Below are 27394 nucleotides of genomic sequence, written 5' to 3'. Positions count from 1 at the left end.
GGGTATCTGAGGTGCTGGGAGGGGGGCAGCTGTCCCTCTCAGATACAGTTTAGGACTGAAGGCCGACCTGCTCTAGACTCCAGACAGAAATAGCCCAGAGCTCAGAGGGCACTGGCTAAACATAGCCAACCAACTTTAGCATGCTGGAGCCCTGGCTTAATATGGCAGCTGCACTTCACTGACAAACTGGGCATTTGTCATTAAAACCGGTTTGAACTGCATTAACTATCCCATCGCCTCCCCGTACAGTGGTGACCAAGGTTTGAGTTGAATTAGCGGGTAATGTACTGCTGCTGTTAGCTAATGCCTACAGGCTCCGAGGTTCATACCTATCAATTTCTGTGAAAATATTTTTCTGGATTAATAAAGTGATGTGAGCTTGAATTAACCTCTTGATCATAAAATTACTTTCCCCACCTGCTCACAGTGCAAGCACAGAACCATGAACCCATTACAAGGTCACCAGTTAACAAGGTGGGATTCAAAATGTCTGCCAGTTGAAATTATGGGATAAAATGTAAATCCTTTGGATTCAAATGAACAATTAAACCTGAGATGTTTAAAATGGTAATTGTTGAAAGTTGGTTCGACAATTTCAAATGTATAAACAAAGACAGAATATCTTTATTGAAGTAAGTTTTATTGCCATTTTGTTATTTTGAATAGGGCGAGTGGATTTTTAGCACAGAATCACAGTGGTATTAAGCATGAATCCCTTCATAAATTGTGAGGGACAAGGTTGATGGAACACTTGGGATGTCAACATAGGTTTACAGATATCTCTTTATCACTATTCTATGTTATGAATGGAAGACTGATGTTAAATCTGACATGATACAGAGTACAATAATAACAGTTAGGTGAAGTCAACAGTGTTACTATATCTTTTTCAAGACAGTATCCTTTGCCAAAGTACTCAGTGGATGATGAAATGCCATTTTCTCAGGCTTGATTGTACCCTTCTTTCCATGCCTTTGTGTAGGATTTGTGAAAACAAAACTCAAAATGACAACGTGTAAAAAGAGAGGGGATGAGGAAGAGAGATAGCTGTGTAGGAGAGAGTTGTAGCTCCATTTGCACTACTATCTGTTCACTGTCAATCATACAGCAGATGCCATAAGGACTATTCAACTGTCAACTGTCGCAACAAGTGTTTCTTTACAGCTCTGCATAGTTGGTTAGCGTTAGTCTTTATCAGCTAATGATGGATATTCCAGTTTAATGTACTGTATACAATAATTACACTACAACATATTCCATTGTAACCATGGTAATTGGTCTGTATAGTTTATAATATAAACAGAATATTTTAAAAGACTTAATGTAGATTTTAAAATAAACAAATCATATTCAACAATGGGGAATGAGTATTTTTTCATATCTATTAAATGTTTTACCATTTTGTATGATATAGACTAGATCCACAAAGCTTTCATTATCAATTCAACATTTCCCCTTTGTGACTCATACTTTGGATTAAAGATACTGTCAAGAACAATTTGGCAGAGCGCAAAAGATGACACCATACATATGATTTTGCTTATGTATATTTCATTTAGATTTTCTACATTTAATGACTACATTTAAATGTTTCACCTTTTGACCGACCCAGGCTATATTCTAGGAGTATTATAAGGAAAACCAATGTAAAAAAAGTTGTTAAAAAAGATTCCTAACTTAACATTTATGTTACCATAGCCTTGCTATAAAACTTGCCTTGTGTCCTCATCCTTACATTTGTCCATAGACCAACAGTATGAAAGGTGCATTTTGTTCTAGCACTACATTTATTTAGGAGGGAATGTTTGTTCTGTCTCAAAGTTTCATTACCAAGAACCAAAACCACCACTTTTACCATGTGGTTTTCAATTTTGAAAGGTGGGAGAGCATTAGAGTATTTTCTATATGCCAGGTTTAGTGTAGGAGAACCATGGCAGACAGTCAATAGGCATATACAGGAAGAGAGTTTTGTTTCTTGTCAAATTCTGTAAAATCTGCCATAAAAAAAGAACTTTTAATCTTAATGATTTTTTTTTAAATTACAAATGAGAGCACACTGCTTCTGAGTAGTGAACATAAATTACACTTGAAGCCAGACGTGAAATATGTTGAAAATGATGAAATCACAAGTAAAAAAATATTCCAAAATCTTTTAATTTCTTAATCAAATGAATACTCCTGTGTTGTGTGGACCAAATTAGAAGGTCTTTCTGAGAAATATTAAAGTTTAACTGAGCTCTGGGTGGTCTGAGGGAAATACTGTAATTAAACACACACAAATAATCTATTAGGCTACTTAACACTGGAGCACTTGATATTTGAAACCAAAAATCCCTTCTGTGTGTTATGAATCACACAAGCCTTTCGAGTAGTACTGCATCGCAGCATCTCAATGGCACATGCTCTTCCCCTTAGAAATCTTCATCAAAATTACATACTGCATCAAACTTTTTTAAAATATAACACACAAGATATTCAATATATTTTTTTTATACTGTATGTATAAGCAAAATAAAAGCCTTCACAAAATAAAATCTCTGATTTATTTTACAATATGTAAAACAAAACAAAAATTGTTATTCTAACACGATTTAAAAAAAAAGTGCTAGCGAGATATTTTACAATGTGCAAATGTAGTTTTTAGCATTGCATTATTTCATATATTTTACATTCTAATGATCTTTTCAATATCGAAATAAATCATATGTTATCCATATCCTGGTAAATGGCAGAATTCCCATTTGGTTATCTTCAAGACTGTTCCACAGAGGACCAGGTAAGAATATGGCTAGTCAGAGTTGACATATGGGCTCTAGATTTAAGACAAACAACATAAGGCAATGATCTACGTGTCCAGCTCCTGTACGGCTGCAACATTAATACTGTGTGTGTAATACTCAGAGTTAAACTCATGATATAACACCTTACAGTTAGTTACTCATCACCCTGTTCCAGTCACTGGCAAATGGCACAGCAGCTACTTGTTGTGGCAATGTTGTAGTTAGATCCAAATACTGTCCTCCTACATGCTGCAGAGATGTACTTGTCTTTGTAACAATAGGTTGGTTGAAATATGAGGTAAATCCTTAAATCCTTACCACTTGGCCAAGTGATCATTTTGCAAGTTAATGCCAGAGGAAATATTTGGATTATTTGTTTTTAATGGCCATTACGTGCAATACATCAACCAGTCACCTTTTTTGAATTAGAGAAGAGTGATCTTAGATCTTATAGAACAGTTAAATTTAGTGATTATTGTTGATTTTTTTTAAATCTGTAGACACACTTATCAATGAAAATGTTTCAAGGCATCTAAACTGCTTCATGAGTAAGAGCTGCATTGTTTGCTTTCAAGATGTTCCCAAATATCAGACAGTTAAATCGGAAGACACAATATATATCAGACTGATCTAGGCAAATAAAAATAGATAGTGTATATGGCAACCAAAACCATTCTCTATCAATAACAAGAGAATGACAAGTATGCTCCATTTTGGCACTGAATCAATCTTTAGTTTATGTCTAAAGTTCTGAGGACTATTGTCACCATGAAAGACACATTACACAAGCTCAAATGATCAAAGATGGTCATTTTGACAGTTTGGCAACTACATAACTTCAGGGGCCTAAAGAAGCCAGATATTGAAGTCAATTGGGAAAAATGCTGTATTTTATATATCAACTCAGCCAAATCGACAAACTGTAGTGTATTATACAGTATATGATATAATATCAATTGAACTAATGCTTTTGATTATATATTCATATCTCAAATCAAATCAATCTTTATTTGTCACATACGCCGAATACAACAGGTGTAGTAGACCTTACCCTAAAATGCTTACTCTCAATGTGTAATACATAGATTTTCATGTATCAAATTAGCCAAATAGTTTTTTATGCAAGATTTCTTATAAAGGAGAACTACACCGTTTGATACACAAACCCTCCGTACCACATGATTGGTCTTGCAGTAATGTGTAATTTCAAGGAATTCCATATCAGTCTTAAAGATAGCCTGTAAAAATTCTGCCATACTGGGTGAGGTGGTGGGCTACACATTGGTAGACTATGGCTCTGGCCTGATGGAGTCACAGACAGGGGGGGACAGTTTGGGTATCAGATCAACCCCCCCCCCCCCCCCCCCCCCCACCCCCCAAAGACTACACGGCACCAGTTTATAGAATGGACCAATCAGGACATTGATTATCAACATCCCAGGTGAAGATTATCGACGGTTGTGAATTGATTTTGTATAGGTTCAGAGAACCGTGTGTGTACATTATCTTCACCCTCTAATTAATTGCACATAATTACCAGGTGAATCCTTTTTTGATTGTGTCATTAACCCAAATGAATACATCAATTATTACATAAATTATCATGGTTAGGCCAAGATCCAGAATCATCTGGTCTTTAGAGTGTTGTCAAAGGCTTTCCTGTAGGCTATAGCCTACATACCACTTTCAAAGATGATAACCTTGTTGTCTTCTGTGCTGGCAGAGAGGGAGGCCAGGCTCTTGATGTCAGTATCAGGCGCCATGTATTCAAGGTGATGGGGACCCCATTGTGGTTTGGTCAGCTTCTCCCAACGCTGAAGGAGAAAACATGTTCCTTTAAGACATGGAGACCCATACTAATCAAACTGCTGTATAACTCATTCTGATGGGTGAGAATGAAATAAAAAAAAGCTATTTTACAAGAGTAGGCTACATGCTGTCAACTGTCAACTGAGGTTTCCACGTTCTGATTTCCCCTTAATTATTTACACTTTCGTATGTTATGCATTTTATTTTTCTCATGGCTTATACAGTAAACTCCTTTCCACCCTCACTTACTCGATGCTAAGTCTTTACCATTATTTGTATTATCTAATAAAATATTAATGTGACCAACGTTTCAAAAAGACCATTCAACTGTGTTGAGTGTTCCACAGGTTTTGTGAGGGCATGTGTGTTAAGTGCCTTGCTCAAGGGCACGATAGATTTTTCACCTCGGTTATTCAAACCGGCGACCTTTGGGTTACTGGCCCAACGCTCTAACTGCTAGGCTAGCTGCCACCCATGTTGGTAAGGAGCACAGTATGATATTGATACTGACCTCCTTGAAGGTTCCAGTGGCCCTGCAGAGCTTGTACAGCACGCTGACAGGAATACAGAGCATGGACATCAGAGCCATACACCAACCAATCACCTCACCCCACCATGGGTACACATATGTATTGTTGTAGGTAAGAGGTTTGTAGTTGAACAGGTGAAATAGGAAGATACCCTGTGGAAGGACAAAAAAAACATGATTATTTTACCAGGCAGGTCAATTAGGCACAAATGTACAATGACAGGCTATGTAGTCATGACTGGATGTGTGTGTACAGTGGTGTATTGGCGTCTGGAGAAGTGGGTATTCTCTAATTTGACAAACATTTCCCAAACAGCCCGAAGGAAAGCTGCCCTGTGTGAAAAATTCTATGAGAAACAGTGAACACTCTGAATGACCTAAAATTATCAATCCTATATTGGTCTTTCACAGTCAAGCCAACCCAAGCTGTACAAGTAGGTTAATAGTAGGCCTACTGAATGAGCCTGTCAACTACGTCAGGTTTTCGCTCTCAATCACATTTGTTTGGTAGAAAAACCAAATTGGATGTTCTAAGTCCATAACAATGCTTTAACCACATCAGGAGAACACTTTGGAGGTCTGGGAAAAATCTAAGTAGTTTAGATTTATTTGTGTAGTTACCCTTTAATTCTAGTGTGCATGCACCTAGCACTGTTGTTTGGTTAGTGGTGTTTTTGTAACACACATGAGATGCATTTTGCAAAACAAATGGCAACTGGATTGATGAAAATAATCATGATATCATTCTGACAGGTAGACATAGACTACTTTGTAGTTAACATTTAATAGAGAAGGTTTTTGGGAAAGCCTTTCCATCTAGCAGATGTTCCTCAATTATTTGGAACCTGCACGTTTTACTTCATATTATGAGTCGTGTCCAACTTGGCTTCAAAGTAGGATATAGCTAAAATCCCACCATATAAATGTGGAGGTATTATTTAATAAAGACTTCCTCATATGCTTTCTCCTGTTCTATTGGTTTTCTTTCAAATGTATTTCATTGTCTAGCAGCCAAAGGCATTATCCTAATCAAATAGCAACCCATGATAGTTGTTGCATCTTTAGATCTCCCCTCTTTCTACATTTCTAACAGATATTTCCATCTCTGTCCATGAAATCTCGCGCATGTGCTGTGTGCATTTTAGAACTGCTGCGCCTAAAATGTGAAGTAATAATACTTGATCAACACTTTAAGCTAAACATTCTGATCTGTTCCATCAGCCTTATTAATTGATACGGCGTACCACTACACCATTTTGATACGCATCGTGAGGATTAAGCCTTGAGTGTATACAATGCCCACTGAAAAATAAGTGGGTATACGGCGTATACTTGCGTACGCCCTCCACTACACCACTGTATGTGTATAGTATTGTACATCACTTACCATGCAAACACATGGAGTAATAAACGACCAGCACCACTTCATCCAAGGAAAAGGCCGGTAACCAATCATACGAGCAATGTCATCCATGAACCTGTCAGCACCTGTACACACAGAATGGCACAGTTAGAGACTCGAGCTGTCTAAGAATGGACGACAAGCACAACTACAAATACTGGTATACGGTATATACCATGTGTATCCTGTACATACGACTAATAAAACTTGAAGCTACTCTTTATAGGACGGTAATACATCAATTGTCACAAAAGTTAATGTTTCTTACCGTAGACCCAGCTGACAACTATGCATTCCCAGAATGCTTGCCATAACAGGGTCATACCGCTGGCGGAGTAATAATCAAAAAGCTGGAAGACATACATCCCTCCCTGTTGGCACACATGAGAAATAATGAATAATTATTAATAATTTGTGATTACCATCTGATATGGATGTTACACAATATGGAATCAGCACCCATCAACCGGTGGTGACTTACCTGTGTAACCATGGAGAGATCTATAATAAAGCACATTAAACAGCAGATTGCCACAGAGATTTCACGCTTATAGCGCATGTAATACTTTCCAGGAAAGAGATCTAGAATCCCAGTTACAAAACCTTCCACTCCAACAAACTGTGGATAGAAGAGGAGAAAACACAAATATAATTGTACTCAGTAAGCTTCCCACTGGGCACAGACATCAGTTCAACGTCTAGTTTTGATTTACATTTGGTTGAGTTGTCAACTGATGTGAATTCAACTAAACATGACACCATGTCATTGGATTTAGGTACAAAGTTAGATGAAAAATAATAGGAAATGCTCTTTAATGTCACGTTGATGACTTTTTACAAATCCAATGAGTTTTCCAATGCCATCACATTGATTTGTTGGGGGGGGGGGGTTGAAAAGAGTTAGAAACATTGTTGATACAACCAGTTTTTGCCCAGTGGATTGAGAGTAATCTGGGCCAGATACTTTAAGTTTGTAACAAATGGCAACCATTTAAGTGTTGTGTCCAGTAGTGTAAAGTTGCTCCTACCTGACTGTCAAGACCCAGTACGAGCAGCATAAAGAAGAAGAGAGCAGCCCAGACCGGGGGCATTGGCATCAGAGTCACAGCTTTAGGATACGCAATAAAGGCCAAGCCAGGACCTGTAGAAGAGAAGTAGGAATGAGAGACTCAACCCTACAGCTCAGACTAAGCCCTTAACACAGACACACTCTACACACATACGTACAGTACTGCAAAGAGGGAGAAGGAGATAGAGAGATAGAAAGAGAGAAAGAGAGGCACCTGAGTGAGGTGCTATTGTGCAAAAGCTGGATGTGACAATGTTGGCTGCCTTTTTGTCTCCTGTATGATTCTATTGTTGTGCATTCTTTCAACGCAACAGTAGTGCGGCTTTAGTTGTTAAATGCTTCATTGCAGTAGTTAGATATAATGATCATTTCAGTGTCTAACAACAATGTGCATTGTATAACGTCATGCTTTCTAGATTTTTGTTGTATATTGTTAGTGAGGTACTTTCAAAAGAATCAATGATGCTCATGCCTTATGATGCTCAAACAAACGTTTTATTAATGCATATGAATAAGTAGGAGCTATAGTAACATTAATTTAAGCCAGGTGAGCGTCACACGGCTGAATGTGCTGACTACTGTAAATACTTGGTAGTGTATAGTCAACCAAGTTTAAATAGCAGATTTAAACTTGTGTAGCCTTAACTATGGTAGTAAAAGTAAAACAGTTGCACTACCTATAAAAACGCATCTATAATAGCGAACTCACAAACTTAAGGTCATGGTACATATTTGCATTATAAAGAGATTTTTGCTGTACTCTGCTGTACCTGGTTGTAACCATAATTTAGATGGTAGTTTATAGACACACACTGCACTGAAGTAGCAAAGAGAGAGGTGGTCAATATTTGCTTATAGTTACAACTGCTTCAACTATACAAATTTCACTAGATAAATTAGAATTTTAGTTGTGTCATTATAAATAGGTCCATGTTTTCATTGAAGATGAGAGGGATGGAACAGGTGAAGATGTATGACACTGTACTTTCACCACCAGAACTAGTCCTGGTATAGCAACCACTGCAAGGTTCATACACAAAAAAATAAGAAAATAACTTGAAAACACATATGTTTTGCAAATTGCTCTCGATATGTTTGCAGATTATGGGGCTATGGCTATGGGGCTGCTGCCTGGGGTAGAGAATTTGTAAGGTGTCTTGTGTGTACACACAGTTATCGAATAAGTTAGTTCTACCGTTAATGTTTTTATTGTGTTTGGGTTTAGTAAAGTTAGATTTGGGAATTTGGGCCTACGCTTGGAAAATGTTGTCATGTCACTGCTTTGATTTCTCTAGCCCTGTCCTCTGCTGCGATCGGTAAATGCAGTCATTGGTTCTGATTTTGACTAGGCTGGATTAAGGTGTAAATGCTGTCATTAGATAACAGATGTTTACCTTCAACAGTAGTCAGCTCCAGGACCCCTCTTGAAAGCGAGATGTGCACATCTCAAGAGGCAAAGTTCCTGGTTAAATAATCCTTAAATTAATACTTAAAAAATCGAAAATATAGATATATAGAGATATAGATCAATGAACTGATGTCAATCACAAGTCATATAGAATGGGACTGAGGAAAATAAACCGAAACCCTGTTAAAAGGATAAGAAGATTCATGAGGAAGGGGAGTTTTTCTCTTTCGTTCGTACCAACTTGCAAAAAAACAGGAGTCTAACGCTGAACCAAAATCAGGGCCAAGATCCATTAATGTACCTTCTCACAAAATCACACTCCTATTGACACTCTCAGAGACAGTCCTGCACACACATAAACAAACGCTCAAACACACACATAAACAAACGCTCAAACACACACATAAACAAACGCTCAAACACACACACACACACACACACACACACACACACACACACACACACACACACACACACACACACACACACACACACACACACACACACACTCATAAACACACACACACAAGCACACACGCACACACGTACACACGTACACACAGTAACTGCACTCATGTGTAGTACCAGTATAGTAAATATTGAGTGACAGAAAGCTATTTGTACAGTTGAAATGAGAGGGGTAACTAGGGCTAAACAAGGCCTATCAGTTTCATCGCCACCTCTCTCCTTCTGCGTGTGGGCAGGCAGTAACAGATGGACTTTAACTCAATATTGGTTTCACTGTAAATAGCAGTGCTTAGTAAATTGCCTCCTACAAAATCCTGCTCAACTGTGCTACTGCAACACAGTAACACTGTCTGTCCAAAGTCCCCTGTCTGTCTACTATGTTGACAGAATCATGCTGGGGGATGGTACAGGAATTTCACCAAGGGTGTCCTTAGGACAAAAGATTTTTTAAAGTATTGCAGATTTCAAAATGTAGCTATCATCATCATTGTCCCATTGAATGTTTTTAATAGATATTTTACAGATACAGCTTAAGATATCTAATAAAATAAAATATATGTCATATAAATTATAGACATAATGCTTCTAAGACCACCCTTGTTGTTCTTCCAGTTAAATCCCAGTCCAGTGGTGTCTTTACAGATGAGTACTGCCAAAACAATGTCTTGGAATTGGTCAACTTTAGCCTAGTATGATGAGCTGAAACTACGGGCCTGGTTTCAATCCGTATCGTGGAAGTATCACGTTAAGATCCGCGGTGTAGCTTGATTGAAATTTAAAGGCAATGTTCCCCGCGTTCATGGAGATTCCATTTACGGTAAACGACTCAATCAGAAATGACCTTTACATTTCAACGCAGATCTTCCGTGATACTTCCTCGAAGGGTTAAATCCAGCCCTAAGATGTATAGGTCTAAACTTCCTGCTATACTTGAGTTTGATCGTCTCTTTGATGAGATGGTCCAGTAATTGAAAATCTCACGCATGGTTTGGTTGGTGAGGAGACATGTATGCACTGCACTAATTGGGAAACATGAAGAGTGACTCAAATTGACTGGTTTATTTGTTGTGTTCATTCCTTAACAGTATGGCTATGGCCATAGCTGACTACTCTTCTACATGGGGTTCGACATTATAATAGTGCTAATGTATTTCTGAATAAACATAGTGAATATTTAAACTTACAGGGTAAAATATTATAAATATAATTCAGTATGCTATTAGTAGAGAATATTTTGTGATATGTAGAGATGGATTTCATAGATGATAAGTCCAGGATGATTCAATCCAGTGCGTTTCCGACTATGTATCTATAACTACTATCATGAAGCCAATAACATGTGTAGATAGTAATGGACTACACACGTCTACTTCCCTACTATTCTCAATAAGTCAATACTAAATTAAAATAATGATTGAGAGAGAGATCTAAGACACTGAATGAAAATGGGACAAACTATTAACTGATTTGGCAAACTAACGTCATTATTTTTTGGAAGTTACATGCAAGAGCACTGATGTGAAAGCATGCGATATGTCAGAGGCGGGCCACACACAGATGCTATCTTCTCCAGTAAACCTATAAATAACTGAATGGATAGAATTAGTTGTGAATGTCATGTGCTTTGAAAGTCTATTAATACAAATAATTATCAGTTGTTTGGTAATTACACATCTCTTGTTAATTCACACACCAAAAAAAAATGTAATTCTTACAACAATTTAGATGTTATGGACAGATACATGGCCACTGCCAATGTCTCAATCTCTCCTCACTGCGTCCCCCTCACTGTCAAACAGTCATACAGATCATCTATTCCAGCACGTACAAACACGGACAAATCATCCACATCACTGTCTTTCATACTCTATACCAAGAGATCTCAGAATATTCTCTCTTGAATCACACAGAATTCACATACACAAATACACAAATACACAAACACACACACACACACACGAAAACATACTGTTCATTCTCAGATTCATACACACACACACTCGTACACAAACACACACACTCGTACACAAACACACACACACACACACACACAACCACACACACACGAAAACATACTGTTCATTCTCAGATTCATACACACACACACACACTCGTACACAAACACACACACACACACACACACACACACACACACACACACACACACACACACACACACACACACACACACACACACACACACGCACACACACAAAAACATACTGTTCATTCTCAGATTCATACACACACACTCGTACACAAACACACACACTCGTACACACACATACCGACACCCACACCCACACACACACATACACACACTCTCTCTCCATCAGAGGAACTTAATTCTATAATACTGATTTCCTTGTGAATCAATACAGGTGACTCCAGTAAGAAAACATTTGGTTGAGGTACAAGTTACATACAGTTCATGTAAACACATTTTTACATTTTGAATTTCTCAAATACTGACAGACTCAATTCAAACATGCATTTCAATCATTTCTTGATAGTCGGTATATTTCTATATCATTACTGACACATTAAACAACAATATTTCATCTTCACATTTCTGTAGAGTAAACAAGTGACTTGCTACACCTACTATCCTTACACACTGTACAGCAAGTTTCCATTTTACACATTCATTTGTGCGTCATTTCTATATTGAAAGTTCAGCGTATTAATAATGCACTGCCAAAAGTGCAGCACAAGCATAAAATAAGGATTCAGCTTTGAGGACCGGAATCGGTCTAAATTATTGAAGAGGTACGGCTGTCTTCCTCAGTGCTAGAGGGGCTGCCAATGTGAAGGTAAAACAATGACATCAACACTTTCAATGAACAGTTTCATGCATTCCTAACAACGAGGACCAAAGCCTTCAGTAATACTCTCCTGTTAGTACCATGGTAGGTTTTGAGATGCCAGAATATAAGACAACCTCTGTAGTGTAAGTGTGAGTGTGTTCTGCATACCTGTTTCAGCCACTTGGGAGATGTCCACTCCCTGCTCGTTTGCCATGAAGCCTAGAATGGCGAACACCACAAAGCCAGCAAAGAAACTGGTGCCACTGTTGATTAGAGCTAGCATGAAGGCATCCCTGGACAGAAATAAAAACAAAAACAAAGGGAGGAATAATCACAAAAAAACAAGTCAGAATCATACAGGAGACAGTAAGCGCAACAAGAGGCCAAGGTGAGACCATTCAGCTGTCATATCACTTACTTGTAGCAGTCATTGTTGAATCTGTTGTAGCTGCCTAGGGCAGTGAGAGCTCCAAGCCCAATAGCATAAGAGAAGAAGATTTGTGTGCCAGCATCAATCCACACCTACCAGACAGGAACGATAATGAAAACTGATCAGTTTAATCTGCATCATAGCACCAGAGTTAACTAATCTGAATAATCAATCTGTGGACAGATGGGTGGATGATGGGTCGGACCTGCGCCTCGCCAAGCTTGGACCAGTCAGGCTTGATGTAGTACATGATTCCATCGTAGGCACCAGGAAGAGTCACCCCTCTCACCAGGAGGATGATCAGGACGACGTAGGGGAACGTGGCAGTAAAATACACAATCTGCAGCGAAACAGGGAGACCAGTGTCATTATTCTAAATCCATATGATATTTCGGTTACAGATGTAGGATCTTAATTTGACCAGTTTCTCACAGCAATGAAATAATCCTGCAGCAACTGGACATTTGTGTATTATTGAGTGGAAATGTGAATCATTTTTGTAGGAGTTGTAGGGTTCGATACAAGTCAAACATTTTGAAGAGGAAATTACTAAAGTTAGATGCCTTTTAAAAACTAGAATACATTACACGTTTGCATTTCCTGTTGTACAGGAAATGTCCTGCAACAACAGGGTGGTCTAATTAAGATCCTACACCTGTAGATGTCACATTATGAGAAGACTTGCAGAGTGGTGCAGTCGGAGACCTATAACAACAGGGTGGTCTAATTAAGATCCTACACCTGTAGATGTCACATTATGAGAAGACTTGCAGAGTGGTGCAGTCGGAGACCTATAATGATTGGATGTCATTTTAGCCTGCTGTAGTTTCATTGACATGCATAGTGTGAGGAGCTGTACTGTACATAACTACAGTTTGGCTGATTATTCACATTTTAGCCTGCTGTAGTTTCATTGACATGCATAGTGTGAGGAGCTGTACTGTACATAACTACAGTTTGGCTGATCATTCACATTTCAGACTGCAGAACTACCTTTGTCAATGGTGTCTTACACAAGGGGATTGCAGTCACAGTGACATGCTGGGGACTTTTCATATGAGTAATGGGAATATAATTTATTGCATTCCTGCCAACCTAGCACCCGTACAAGATAGACCTAAGTGGAAGTCTTTATCTAATCAGGTGAACATTTCAAACACTGAACTTTGACCTCTTGCCATATGAACCACTGTATTATAAAGAGATTTTCTACAAGGCTGTTAGATTTCAAAGCCAATTGTTTTTGTGACTTGGCGGCCCAGGCACACCTTCAGGCATGACTACCTACTCTCCGTAGCCCAGTCTACTTGACCTAAATACACAGCTAATGTAGGACACCCATTCTCGACCAAGCCCTTATTCATATAACAAACCCATTTTGTATAATCATTACTCAAGCACTTATCTTTGATTAGCAACCTTAATAGGACCTTACCTGAAAACGTGTAATATTAACGAGAGAAAACTTCTATACATTGCATCTATAAATGTTGTGGATGTATGGCTAATTGTCATTAATTAATTACATCACTAAGCCTATCCCTTAAAGAATAAAAATACAAATCTATCAAAATTCCCTCTTGCTAAAATGTGAGCAGCTCTGACCTAACCTAATGATCTCTTAAAGATAAACTGTAAGTACAGGTGGAGCAATGATGAATCCATTTTAATATCATTACTATAAACACATAAAAACAATCAAATGTTAATAAACACTAGAGGTTGATCTCATTATGTGGACAGAAAGTGCTGCTACATATGAAGTGATCTAGAAATCCTGATAGAGATCCATATAAAATGGACCCGCGCCGGAGATAAACACTGATATCATTTAAAGAGGCTTGGATGTGATCCCACCTCAACAAGCAGAAAACATGGCTGTTGGAGTATTCGCACAGGGCCCCAGTCACGTCGCACTGCAGTCAACCTACCAACTGCCCACCAATCAGAACCCACCATGTGACAGCGACACTTTGTGATATGTCATAGCCACACCCCCTGTCCTCTTGATGTTGCTATAGCAACACTGCCTCATCATTGCCTTGCTGTCACACAGCAGGAGAGGGTGGCACTATGTGAATCACACAAGGTTAGGAAAAAGTCACAATGCCTTCTCATTCACTCATGACTGAGAGTCCATTACCACAGCCAGAACTAAATTAGAAACCTATCTGGCTATAGCTACAAATCTATCTCCTCTTTCTCTCTGGGAGAACTGTATGTCTATACATTTTAACCCCCTTTCACATCTATTTGTTACTTTTCTCAGTAACCTTTCTTGCTGTTTTAATATCATTCCAGACTATGTTTGATACCACACAGCGATATCCTTTCACTGCAGCTGCATTAGCCACTGAGTTGTTCTAATGCAGGTATCCAATCAGAGACCAGTGCAGTGACCTGAGCTGATGTAAATCAATCTGTCTGCCACGGTCGGAGGATAGTCTGTTACATAACAGTTAGCTATTGGAGATACCTTAGGACCAGAGTGAGTCACGTGTTCACTGCAGTCACCATCGTGGTGTTCATATAACTAATAAGATAACGATGAGCTTTTCAGAGCCTGCAGAAATGTGTATTAGTTACCTTGCCTGTGGACTTTACCCCCTTCCACACACAGAAGTACACCATCACCCAGACAGCCGCCAGGCACAGCAACAGCTCCCAGTTGATGGATCCTGGGTAGTCCAGCCCTTGTGAGATGTTCAGCACCTTGTTCCTGTAGGGGGGGGTCATAGAATAAAACTATATGAAAACGACATGCTTTGTCTAAGTTACAGGATAGAAAATGATCGGCATGATGCACTACTCCTGTAACAAAAGTCTGCCCTTTGTCCCCAATAATAGCTTTGTCAGTCAGTAACACCATTTGGCATTTGCTACCTACAGCCATGACAAAGGCACTTATGTCCCTGCACATGCCATAAGGGAGAGTGGGAACAAACACTCTGGTAGTCATGGACAACAGGGATTACATGAGAACATTAAACGTGATGACCTCGATGACCATCAAAGAGAACTATGATGAGGACTAGAGGAACAGAGAGGGATGAAGAACTGGGCCGAGGACAAATGAGATTCCAAATCAGAACACTAACCAGTTCTGTCACACTGCTCTTTAAAAGCAGGGCATTCAAAGGCCACACATTTTTATTTCACCTTTATTTAACCAGGTTGGTTAGTTGAGAACAATTTCTCATTTACAACTGCGACCTGGCCAAGATAAAGCATAGCAGTGCGACAAAAACAACACAGAGTTACACATGGAATAAACAAACATACAGTCAATAATACAATAGAAAAAGTCTATATACCATGTGTGCAAATGAGGTAGGATAAGGAAGGTAAGGCGATAAATAGGCCATAGTGGCGAAATAATTACAATATAGCAATTAAACACTGGAGTGATAGATGTGCAGAAGACGAGTGTGCAAGTAGGGATACTTCGGTGCAAAGGAGCTAAATAATTTAAAAAAATAACAGTATGGGGATGAAGTAGTTGGATGGGCTATTTACAGACGGGCTGTGTACAGGTGCAGTGATCTGTAAGCTGCTCTGACAGCTGGTGCTTAAAGTTAGTGAGGGAGATATGAGTCTTCAGTTTCAGTGATTTTTGCAGTTCATTGCAGTCATTGGCAGCAGAGAACTGGAAGGAAAGGTGGCCAAAGGAGGAGTTGGCTTTGGGGGTGACCAGTGAAATATACCTGCTGGAGCGCATGCTGCGGGTGGGTGCTGCTATGGTGACCAGTGAGCTGAGATAAGGCGGGGCTTTACCTACTAAAGACTTATAAATGACCTTGAGCCAGTGGGTTTGGCGACGAATATGAAGCGAGGGCCAGCCAACGAGAGCATACAGATCGCAGTGGTGGGTAGTATATGGGCCTTTGGTGACCAAATGGATGGCACTGTGATAGACTGCATCCAATTTGTTGAGTAGAGTGTTGGAGGCTATTTTGTAAATGACATCGCCAAAGTCGAGGATCGGTTTTATGGTCAGTTTTACAAGGGTATGTTTGGCAGCATGAGTGAGGGATGTTTTGTTGCGAAATTGGAAGCCGATTCTAGATTTCATTTTGGATTGGAGATGCTTAATGTGAGTCTGGAAGGAGAGTTTACAGTCTAACCAGACACCTAGATATTTTCCAGTTGTCCACATATTCTAAGTCAGAACCGTCCAGAGTAGTGATGCTGGACGGGCGGGAAGGTATGGGCAGCAATCGGTTGAAGAGCATGCATTTAGTTTTACTTGCATTTAAGAACAGTTGGAGGCATTCAAAAACAGTTGGAGGCCACGGAAGGAGAGGCTCGTCTGGAGGTTAGTTAACACAGTGTCCAAAGAAGGGCCAGAAGTATATAGAATGGTGTCGTCTGCATAGAGGTGGATCAGAGAATCACCAGCATCAAGAGCGACATCATTGATATATACAGAGTAAAGAGTCGGCCCGAGAATTGAACCGTGGCACCCCCATAGAGACTGCCAGAGGTCTGGACAACAGGACCTCCGATTTGACACACTGAACTCTGTATGAGAAGTAGTTGTTGAACCAGGCGAGGCAGTCATTTGAGAAACCAAGGCTGTTGAGTCTGCCGATAAGAATGTAGTGATTGACAGAGTCGAAAGCCTTGGCCAGGTTAATGAATACAGCTGCACAGTATTGTCTCTTATCGATGGCGGTTATGATATTGTTTAGGACCTTGAGTGTGGCTGAGGTGCACCCATGACCAGCTCGGAAACCAGATTGCATAGCGGAGAAGGTACAGTGGGATTCAAAATGTTCGGTAATCTGTTTGTTACCTTGGCCTTCGAAGACCTTAGAAAAGCAGGGTAGAATAGATATAGGTCTGTAGCAGTTTGGGTCTAGAGTGTCTCCTCCTTTGAAGAGGGGGATGACCGCGGCAGCTTTCCAATCTTTGGGGATCTCAGACGATACGAAAGAGAGGTTGAAGAGGCTAGTAAATAGGGGTTGCAACAGGTTTCCCTTTTCCAAGTGACGACTTGCAAAATATTTCAAATAAATAACTGTGACTGACAAATAACAATATATTATTCTTAGAACTTTCGGCACAGACGTCAGTTCCACGTCTAGTTTTGATATAATAGTGTGTTTTTCCATTGGGATAGAGGAAGTAAAGAACTTACTCCCAGAATTCAATAATGGGAGAACGCCCATCTGCCAGCTCCTCACATGTCATGTTGCCATAGGTAGTGTTGCCAATGGTGCCATTCAGGCAGTCTTCATGGTGAAAGATCTCGATGCAGCTGGGCGTGTTCCAGGGGTTGTCACAGGTGGACCAGGGCAGGGTAGCGTTGAAGGACTTGATGAAATAGTAGAAGGCCCAGGCTAGGACCATGATGTAGTAGGTGTTACAGAAGAACACTATGACCATGGAGGCATACCCCAGCCCTGGAGGAATACGGAGCAATTCAACAGGTTAGTGTTCAGCACTGAAGAGACAAACAGAGTTTACTTATACGATAATGTCAATTTTGTAAGAAACATTGGAGCAGCCTTGATTTTCATGTAACAAAGGTGTATCAATTCTTAGAATAAAGCGATAGAGGAATACATAGTAAATAGGCCACAGCTGTGAATGTCTGCAAACTGCTTTTCTATTCGAAAGCATCAGTTAAAAGACTTGACAAATGGCTGTACAAATGTTTCATAGCAGCCACACAAACTGCTGAGAGAGCAAAATGTTCAGTACCTTTAAATAGAGGTGCGATGTTCCACACGTTGATGCTGCCAGCCTTCATAAACTGTCCCAATGCAATCTCCAGGAAGAATATAGGAATTCCCCCAACAACCCCAATAATGAGGTAGGGAATCAGAAACACTCCTGTGGGAGACAAACAGACAGGTGTTCAATGGAACAGTAGAGTAATGCACTCCTTAGGTCACTATGGGGGATGTATGAGCTGCACAACGCATTAGGATACCCATTATTAAACCACCCTCTTATGTTCCCTAAAGAAAACATCACTCTGCGACATCAAATGGTAACAAGGATGCAATGTAAAACCTTCTACCTTATAGTCTATGCAGCTAGAGTTGGTGTTCTCATTACATTTTAATAGCTTTAAAATTATTCTTAAAGAGGTAAGGCAAGACCCACAACTTTACTTCATGTAAAGTTACCATCTAGTTACATTATAATGGCCTTATATAACTGGGTGTGAGCAGGGAGTGCATATTTCAGTCTCATCCACTAATTGGCACAGAAGGGGAGTCCATTTTATCGGCGAAAACACGCATGCTCACCTCACCCCTCCTACGTCTGCCTACACTTCAGTATGTTAAAATGTGACTGTGATGCTGTTTGCTGCATTGGCTTGCATCAAACAGGGTCTAGGAGCACGGCAAACCATCAACAGTAATAACGCCATGGCTGACTGATTCCAAATGAACATCAGCAGCGGTAGCGGCTTAAGACTGGCTGGGGGACTGGGGGGGTGGAGCAAGGAAGGAGGTGGGGGGGTGGTGGGAGGAGAGGGAGGGAGGGAGGGGTGGTGGGAGGGGAGGGAGGGAGGAGTGGTGGGAGGGGTGGGAGGGAGGAGTGGTGGGAGGGGTGGGAGGGAGGGACAGGGGGCTTTGCAGTGGTAGTCAGCTCCTGCTTCAGCCTATAACACAGATTATCCATTGAACAATGTGCTGCACTGAATGAAGCTGAGATGACGTCATCTTCAGCCCAGAGGTCTCCTGATAGGCTGACATCGAGCGCCGGGGAGGGCCATGGGCTGCGTTATAAAAAGCACCACCCGTTGTGTAACGTAGGCTCTGCAGGCTAGTGGAAACAGCCAATTCCTCCCTGACAGAAAAGAGACATGGATGCGCAGAAGCAAAAGCTCTCCTTTGTGAAGAGGATGGGGTTGACAAACCAATCTGAATTAGCAATGGGGACTCTCAGCATGTAAACCAGCCTGAGAACACAATCACAATCCCTTCATACAGTTCAGCACATATCTAGGGTGTGACTGAAAATAACACATAATAGCACCTCCATTAAAGGAAAAACGTGTGAACACCAATTTCTACAGGGTGTGATTCAAGGCTAGAGCGGTTTCTTTAAGAGGAGACTGTTGCCATTACTACTGTATTGAAGACGCCTGACAAACTCAGTAAGATTGGGGAACTGCACGCACTATACACCACTGACCTGAAAGAAAGATTCCAGCATCAGAGGGAAGAATAGCTTCTCTCTCTCTCTCTCTCTCTCTCTCTCTCTCTCTCTCTCTCTCTCTCTCTCTCTCTCTCTCTCTCTCTCTCTCTCTCTCTCTCTCTCTCTCCCTGTCTCTCTCTGTCTCTGTCTCTCTCTCTCTCTCTGTCTCTCCCTGTCTCTCTCTGTCTCTGTCTCTCCCTCTCTGTCTCTGTGTCTCTGTGTCTCTGTGTCTCTCTCTCTCTCTCTCTCTCACTCTCTCTCTCTCTCGCTCTCTCAAGCATCTATAAAATGTGTTGTCATGTGGGCTTTGTGAGGGCTGATGTAAATGGCTGTTCATTTGCAAACAAAGCATTTGCTATAGAAGCAGCGGCAGTGATTATGTATGAGAGTGTACACACACCCACCCACACACACACACACACACACACACACACAAAACACACAACAGTCGCAGAGACAGACACAGGACCGACTCAGTGACGGCATGCCGATGAGTCAGACAGACGCTGCCTATGGCGCAGAAGGGGAAGGAGCTACGTAGTGCGTCGTGACTCCAGTCAGAGCTAGCAGAGCCACTGAGGCATTCCAGCCTGTCAGGAGACAGGAACCTGACTGAGACTCTGCTCAGCCTCTTAATTAAACCGTTAGCTAGCAGATAGAGAGAGTATAGTGAAGTGGGGGAGGAGAGGATAGGGGAGGACGACGGTGAGAGAGGGAGAGAAAGAGAGGAGCTATTCGTCCACAAGATGCTGTTACCACTGGTGAACATGCTAGTTATGTGATTATGGTGAACATGGTCCTGCCTGGCTGGGAGATGCAATAACCTCACCATATAGTGATTATGTATGATAATTACTGATACTGTAATTCTCTTTTCAATAAATGACCATCTTTAAAGTAACAAAAAATGCTAATGAATTACAAAACTTCTACGTGTTTTCAGAGAAAACACAATATTTGGTATACTTAACTTTTGGGGAGGTTATTTATAGTAACCTGAGGAAGGCTCACATTTAAACTGAAACATTGAGTCACAGAAATAGAGAACCAAGTCAGGTACATATGGCATGTGCTAAGCTTTCTAATCTTGATTAAGTAAGTGTTGGGAGCAGCTCTGAACGCTAAGTATTGACAGGCCTTTGAATCCCTTTTTCTGGTTAGTTGAGTGAACTAACAGGAGCTGATAATGCAGCATATAGCAGTACAGCTGAGGTTGGTTAGACCAGGTGTAATCTCTGGTGGACAGACTACATAAATCTGACCAAATGATGCTAGATTTTTGTTCTGGGTTAACCGAGATTAGAGCAGCAGGTGCATCATTTTGTCAGGTGATCCCTGCCTATAACAAGCTTCAAAACACTAACAAAGCTCCAATGGGACACGTGTGGACTTGGATTTGACTTATCGTTCTGGTGTACATGACAATATATAAATACTCTCCTACACCTATGGTTGCAAAATTCCAGGAACTGGTTGGAGGATGCTGGATTTCCTGCTTATTCCTTCCTGAGTCCGGTAGTCCTCCAACTGGAATTTCAGGAAACCAGGAAATGTATTGAAAGTTCCCAGAATTTTGCAACCCTACATACACCCTCCCCCCTAACATTTACATGGAAATGGTATCTTCCAAAATCTCTTGTATGGTCCTGTGAAATTACTCCTGAAGCAACAATAACAAAAACTGCAAATTGTATTGATTTGTAAATGACAATGTGCTATGCTGTCAAAATCACACAATAATTGTCATTCATCTCTTATTTTGTAAAGCTTAGCTTTCCCTACAACTGAGTGCCCTACTTTACATGTTGCTCATGAAGCCTGATTTTCAACTCTCAAGAGAGCCAGTAAGCTTGGACAGATCACCCTTTGGTCATCTCCATGTTAGTGGATATGTTGTTTACAATGAGATTACGGCACAAGAGATTGGCACACCTCTTTAAAGCACAGTAGGTTGTTGCCAGACGTGCTTGTTCATCCAAAAAAAAAATAACTGCAGTGTCCTAAATTCGGGAATAGAAAAGATTAGCTTACATTTCAAACATGACGGTGCATTTATGTTGACCCATCCCCTTCATTCATGTGCTTCGTTCAAGCAGAGATACCGTGTATCATAATAATGACTATAATGACTACACACGCCACACTGCAAAGATCACCACAAAACCTAAATTGCGTCCCAATATTCTCTCCTTTTCTCCCAAAGTGTGCACTTGTTCACTTCCCCTCATGGATTTGAAAGGTAATGAATGGTATATAGAAACTCCCTCTCTAGCCCATGCCTAAACCAACCCAATGCTTTTACATTTGTAGGGAACAAGTACACAGTGCACACCGTAGAACGGAGAGATTATTGGAAGGCAACCATATTGAACATGAATTCTCTCTGCTGCACTACACCAGCATAAACATCATTCAGAAAAGCTGTGCTTGGTGTAATGGCCTTATCTAAACGCCAGGTCAGAGAGCACACAGACATTTGCTCGAACGCATTGCTAACGTGAGGCGACATCATGTGGTATAGCGTTACATATATCCCCAGAGCACTGAGCTGACCTAACTATGGGTTATAGCCTACCATTCCCTGCCTGAGGCTGAGCCATATCCCAAACAACACTGCACCGGACCGTACCATGCCACACCCAACAACACCAAACCACACCCCACCACACCACACCCCACCACACCAAACCACACCCCACCACACCAGCTCCCAGTCAGAGAAAGGAGATTAAAAGATTAACAGACACTCTTCATAATCGCTCGTCCACGTGGGGTGAGGAGATGATGTCACTCGGGGCAAAGGGCCAGCGTACTGTAACCCTGCGGTCTGCGCATCACACCCGTTCAGATGCTGGACTATCAACCAACATGATGGTTGATAGTGTGACGTACACTGATTAGACACTGTGCCAAAGAGCATTATTCTGCTAAAAACAAATAGCTGGATAACTGATGCTGTCAGAAAATAAACTTTACAGATTGCTGTGTAAAAAGATAAATTCATAAACAAAATTCAACGTTATGTATTCTTTGACAAATGAGGGCAAATGACTAAGTGTTTTACTTAGACCCAACTGGAAGCCCACTCTGTCTGACAATCCCTTTATGGTTTTGATTCAAAAGAAGGCCTAAAAACAACACAAAGACATACTCAGTCTGCCTGACACCGTGCATGACCGAAATATGAAAAATACGCTTCTGACAATATTCACTGCAGTGTAATGCCAAAGGGCCTTATTGGTGGGTAACATGACTTTAATGCTCGGGTCCTTTGCTCTGATGAGAACACGTAGTCCGCTGCACGGCTGCAGACACACTGCCAAGGACAATCAGAGAACTCACTGCAGAGCTCGTAAATCTACAGGCTGTAAGGCTGCTGTCTGACTGGGTGCTACCTGCTGCTGCTGCTGAGGAGGCCAGGCTACGCAGTACAGTACTGCCCTGGCTAGAGAGAAGGCAACCCCATCACAGGAGAACCCTAAAATTCCACAGCTCCCAGACAAACTCTCAGAGAAGAGTTATCACCTGTGCTGCGTGCTATGAACCCATATACTGAACATATGTTTATGGATGTGACAATAGGATAGTTACCGATATGGTAGTTGATAGATATTCCTTCTCTCTATTTGAAAGGAGTACAAAGAATGGTGAATATTGTAAAATGTATGATGTTGATAGGCAACTGTACTTTGAGTAGACTGTCTATGTCGTTATATTGCTTTGATAGTATAGACAAGTCAGATTCTAAGACTTCATAAAAATTGCCATCAATACAGACTACAATGTACAGAGACACCAATCATAGAATGTTTAACAATACTTCCTGACAGGGGAAGAAGATATTTGCACTTGGCAAATACATTTATGTGTGTATTATAACAAGTCAAAATATGCAAATATAAAGATTGTGACAAGAATGTCCTTGCGAAGACAGCAGATGATTTGCCATGGCAACTAATCCACCTGTCATGTTACAACTGATGGGAATAGGAAAGAGATTTAAAGAGACTTAAACCCAAGCATCACTTGAATGAGGGATACCATCAAATTAGAAAATGAAATTCATCCAATGTACCTGGGCATTAAAGGTAGCCTACTGACAAACACCCTCACAGTGCATTGTTGTAGTTGAGGGATGGCAGAGATGCCATCTCATTAGATCTACTCTGCAGCAGCTTGGTTCTGTCTGTGTGAACAAGACCTTTTCAACTTGGGCAGCTTGATTTGATTTGGCAGAACCCTGCAGGGGTCTCCAAGGAAATGTACACAAATCCAGAGACACACACTGAGTCTGGCAACCTGAACTAGGAGAACATCTTCATGTTACCTTGGAGCTCCTAGTTGGGGGTAAAACAAGTATTTTTTAAGAGGAACATTTGAGGGATCCCGCAACGCTCGCTCCTGTCTCTTTAACATCTCTCTTTTCTCTCACTGTCAGGTCACAACTGAAGCTCTTTGTTTTTTTTACAGAATTGATGTTTTCTCTTACAGTTCCCACCAGCTGGTCGCCTTGCCCTTTCCTTGCCCACCACCGGTAAGGTCAACCGGAACCGCCTCAGAGATATCCTTTATCCAAATAGTTGGATGGATACATAGAAACATTATCCAGATGATGTTGCTCATGGATCCCAAGGTTAATAATAACACCAAGCAGAGCCCTAATACAATTTTCAGCCTGGGGGATTCAGAGGAATTTCATTCTTTACTCAATTTTTTAACTCTATACACCAACCAAATATTTGTGTAACATATAGTCAGTTTTTATTTAGGTTCACCTCTCTGGTTTTATTTTTTACACTAATTATATATTGTTACTCTGGAGATCCTGAGCTATCTGGAAGCCGAAACACCATACTTTCATTGACAGACAGTGATGAATTCCACTTTGTTTTTCATAAAATCCCTCCATATCGATCACTGTCTAGATATACTCTATTAAAAAAAGATAGTGCATGGTTATGTAGTTTTGTTCAAATAGCCACTTATTTAAAACCCCCAAAATACACATTTTTAGTGAGACAGCATCACTTATTCAGTGAGACAAATCATTCATTTATTAAGTACATTTTTGCTGCTGTCCAGATGATTGAGGGCACATGGAGACAGCTATTTCACTGAGGCAAATAAACTGCATCTCTCCTTGATCACACACTCATATTTTAGACAGACCTCATCATTATACTATTGTAGCGATGTTTAGCGAACGCCCTCATCTCGAACCCAGGTCTCCCTGCCCATAAGCAGACCTGCTAACCACTGCTCCAATAAGGATGATCTATTTTGGGGGGTGGATCGTAACAGGCCTACCCAGGCAAAGTTTGTTACACTATCCCCACAGATACCAATGTAGTGAAATTTGCAAACAGCGACAGTGTAAAGGCCCTTCCTGGTCTCAAACCTGTGTCTCCCAGCCTGTAGGCAGACCCGCTAAGGGTGTCGAAACAGGCCTATCTAGGAAAAGTTTATGAAGGACTTGCCCGTAGAGTGTATCACAAAGTTTTCTCAATAAATGCAATTCCAATCTAATGAAACTACAAGAAGATCCAATGGTTTGTTCCACTGAGTTTATAGATGCGAACCTGGTCTGAGATGTTAACCTGGTAATGGTATTGCCTCTTGTCCATTTCAATGGAAAGGTGTGCAAGCTGTGTTCACGATCTAGTCTACACACAGGTTTCTATTGACAGCAGTAAGTCATGTTTTAATGTCGTGTTTATTACACAAACTACATTTTGTTTTTGACGTGGGAACAAAAATGTAATTTCCATGTTGTTTCACAGCCAATCTATCCAAGCACTGTGCATGTTGAATGTATAATCTCTTTAAATTTAGACTATTCTCATCTGTAAATTGATGAATCAGTTTAATTATACTTGTTGTTAAATTATTATTATTATTATTATATATATTTATATATTTTTTTTTTTACATACAGCAATCAATTTGACACAAATTATAATGATAATACAGTGGCAATGTGAGTTCTGTTCTGACATTCTCCAGCAACATGATGTGTATACAAATGCTACACAGGACACATCCACCCCCCTCACACAGCGTCAAACGCAGGCCCATATGTGAGGTATGACCTGACGCTCTGATCAAGGGTAGAGAACGGTGTGCACTGTGCGGTAATCTTCACGATGAACAGCCAGTAGAATAGATAGACAGACCGAACTGGCGTTAAAATATATGAAAGGTGGGCACTGCAAGCGATATTGTCTCTTTATAATACCGTTTCTGATGTGGACTAAAATAATTATGTGGGTAAGAATGTGAGCTGCTGCTATATGAGATGCCTGCAGTGCCCTCACAGGAGCTGATCATATGATTATTGCCTTGGATGCTATGACGTCTATACAATCCCTCTCATAGACATCTCAAGGAAACATGCTATTCGCCCAGCCACATTTTCAATTGTTTTAGGGAATTTGTATTATGGGACAGGAGAGCCATCAGCCACTTTAGGGATTTCATCAGAATAGTATTTTGTGTTTAGCTTTTTTACTGATTTATTTAGGCTACTGGTTAACTTACCTCCACCATTTTTGTAGCATAGGTAAGGGAAGCGCCAGACGTTTCCCAGCCCTACAGCGAAGCCGACGCAGGACATGATAAAATCCATCTGTCTGGTCCATTGCTCTCGTTCGGGATACCCTGGCACTGGCTTCTCCACTGACGACATCGTGCCAGGTGTGGGTCCGCATCCTGCCCCGTCAGTTCCACCAATGAGGCTTCCGTTCACGCCAACTTGGTGCCCGTTTCCGTTCGGAATGAGGTGACCCTTTTTCTCCTCCCCGAGGACCACGTTCACAGCACAGCAGTCAGTTTCGAATGCAGGTTTCTCCATGCCAATTACGCTCTTGTAAACAATGCACCCTCAATTTCCCACTAATACTGAGGAGGAAACCAGTGGAAAGATCGTTGACGATTCGGGACAATAGATACTGCGTTCTTAAGCTTTTATTCGTTCGGGTCGATTTCCCTGGACCCCAAGATGGTCCTTTGTTCTTCTTCTGGCAATCCTATTGGAATAGGATCTGATTTTTTTGCCCTTTTTAATTTAAGGGTATGATAAATCACTTGAATAGGTATAATTTGTATCTCTATTATCGTATAGCAATGTCAAACGCGCAACGATGAGACGGAGATCAGAATTAAATGTTTATTACATTTGAGGTGTATAAAAATAAAGGACACTTGCCCCCAAAGAAAAACACCGAATTTGAGAGCACCTTCAAAAACAATCTACGAAACACTTGAATGTGAGTCTGAAGAATCGCATGGGAACTTATCTCTCAAAGAGGAGACGGGTGTCGAGGCGAAAAACTCAGCGGGCTTTGCGCGCGCTCGATGACGAATGTAACGGAATTACATTCGTGGTTTTGTCTTTAGATTCCGAGGCTAGATCATCCTGCTCCTTGGCTTCCTTCGCTTCGGAAAAATACTGACAATATGATAGGTCTATCGCGGTTATCCTTAGCTGCTCTCTCTTGGTGCACTGTATGACAATTAACTGAGCCTGCAGCCGCGC

General features: G+C 40.8%; 1 protein-coding gene across 1 annotated transcript; it reads right to left on the bottom strand.

Moving 5' to 3' along the window:
* Window positions 1-621: 621 nt before the first annotated feature.
* Window positions 622-27394, bottom strand: slc6a8 (solute carrier family 6 member 8). Its single transcript, XM_055932391.1, has 13 exons — window positions 26398-27394; window positions 18409-18540; window positions 17843-18107; window positions 15289-15421; window positions 12908-13042; window positions 12691-12794; window positions 12441-12565; window positions 7549-7661; window positions 7002-7139; window positions 6789-6891; window positions 6506-6606; window positions 5101-5271; window positions 622-4594 (listed from the first exon to the last, which is right to left on the bottom strand). Exons 1-13 carry the CDS (start codon window positions 26708-26710, stop codon window positions 4454-4456), a joined length of 1974 nt encoding a protein of 657 aa, XP_055788366.1. The 5' UTR covers window positions 26711-27394; the 3' UTR covers window positions 622-4453.

This window comes from Salvelinus fontinalis, chromosome 8, assembly GCF_029448725.1.
Source record: "Salvelinus fontinalis isolate EN_2023a chromosome 8, ASM2944872v1, whole genome shotgun sequence".
NCBI classification, from domain to species: Eukaryota; Metazoa; Chordata; class Actinopteri; order Salmoniformes; family Salmonidae; genus Salvelinus; species Salvelinus fontinalis.
Note: the sequence above shows the minus strand (reverse complement) of the source record. Positions and strands in the feature narration are given on the sequence as shown.

Excerpts from the sequence above, each read along its gene's own strand:
- slc6a8 (XM_055932391.1), bottom strand. The coding sequence starts at position 26,710 with ATGGAGAAACCTGCATTCGAAACTGACTGCTGTGCTGTGAACGTGGTC. Across the intron at positions 18,541-26,397 it reads ATGCTACAAAAATGGTGGAG|GAGTGTTTCTGATTCCCTAC; the intron begins GTAAGTTAACCA and ends TGTCTCCCACAG. Across the intron at positions 6,607-6,788 it reads AGTTGTCAGCTGGGTCTACG|GTGCTGACAGGTTCATGGAT; the intron begins GTAAGAAACATT and ends CTGTGTGTACAG.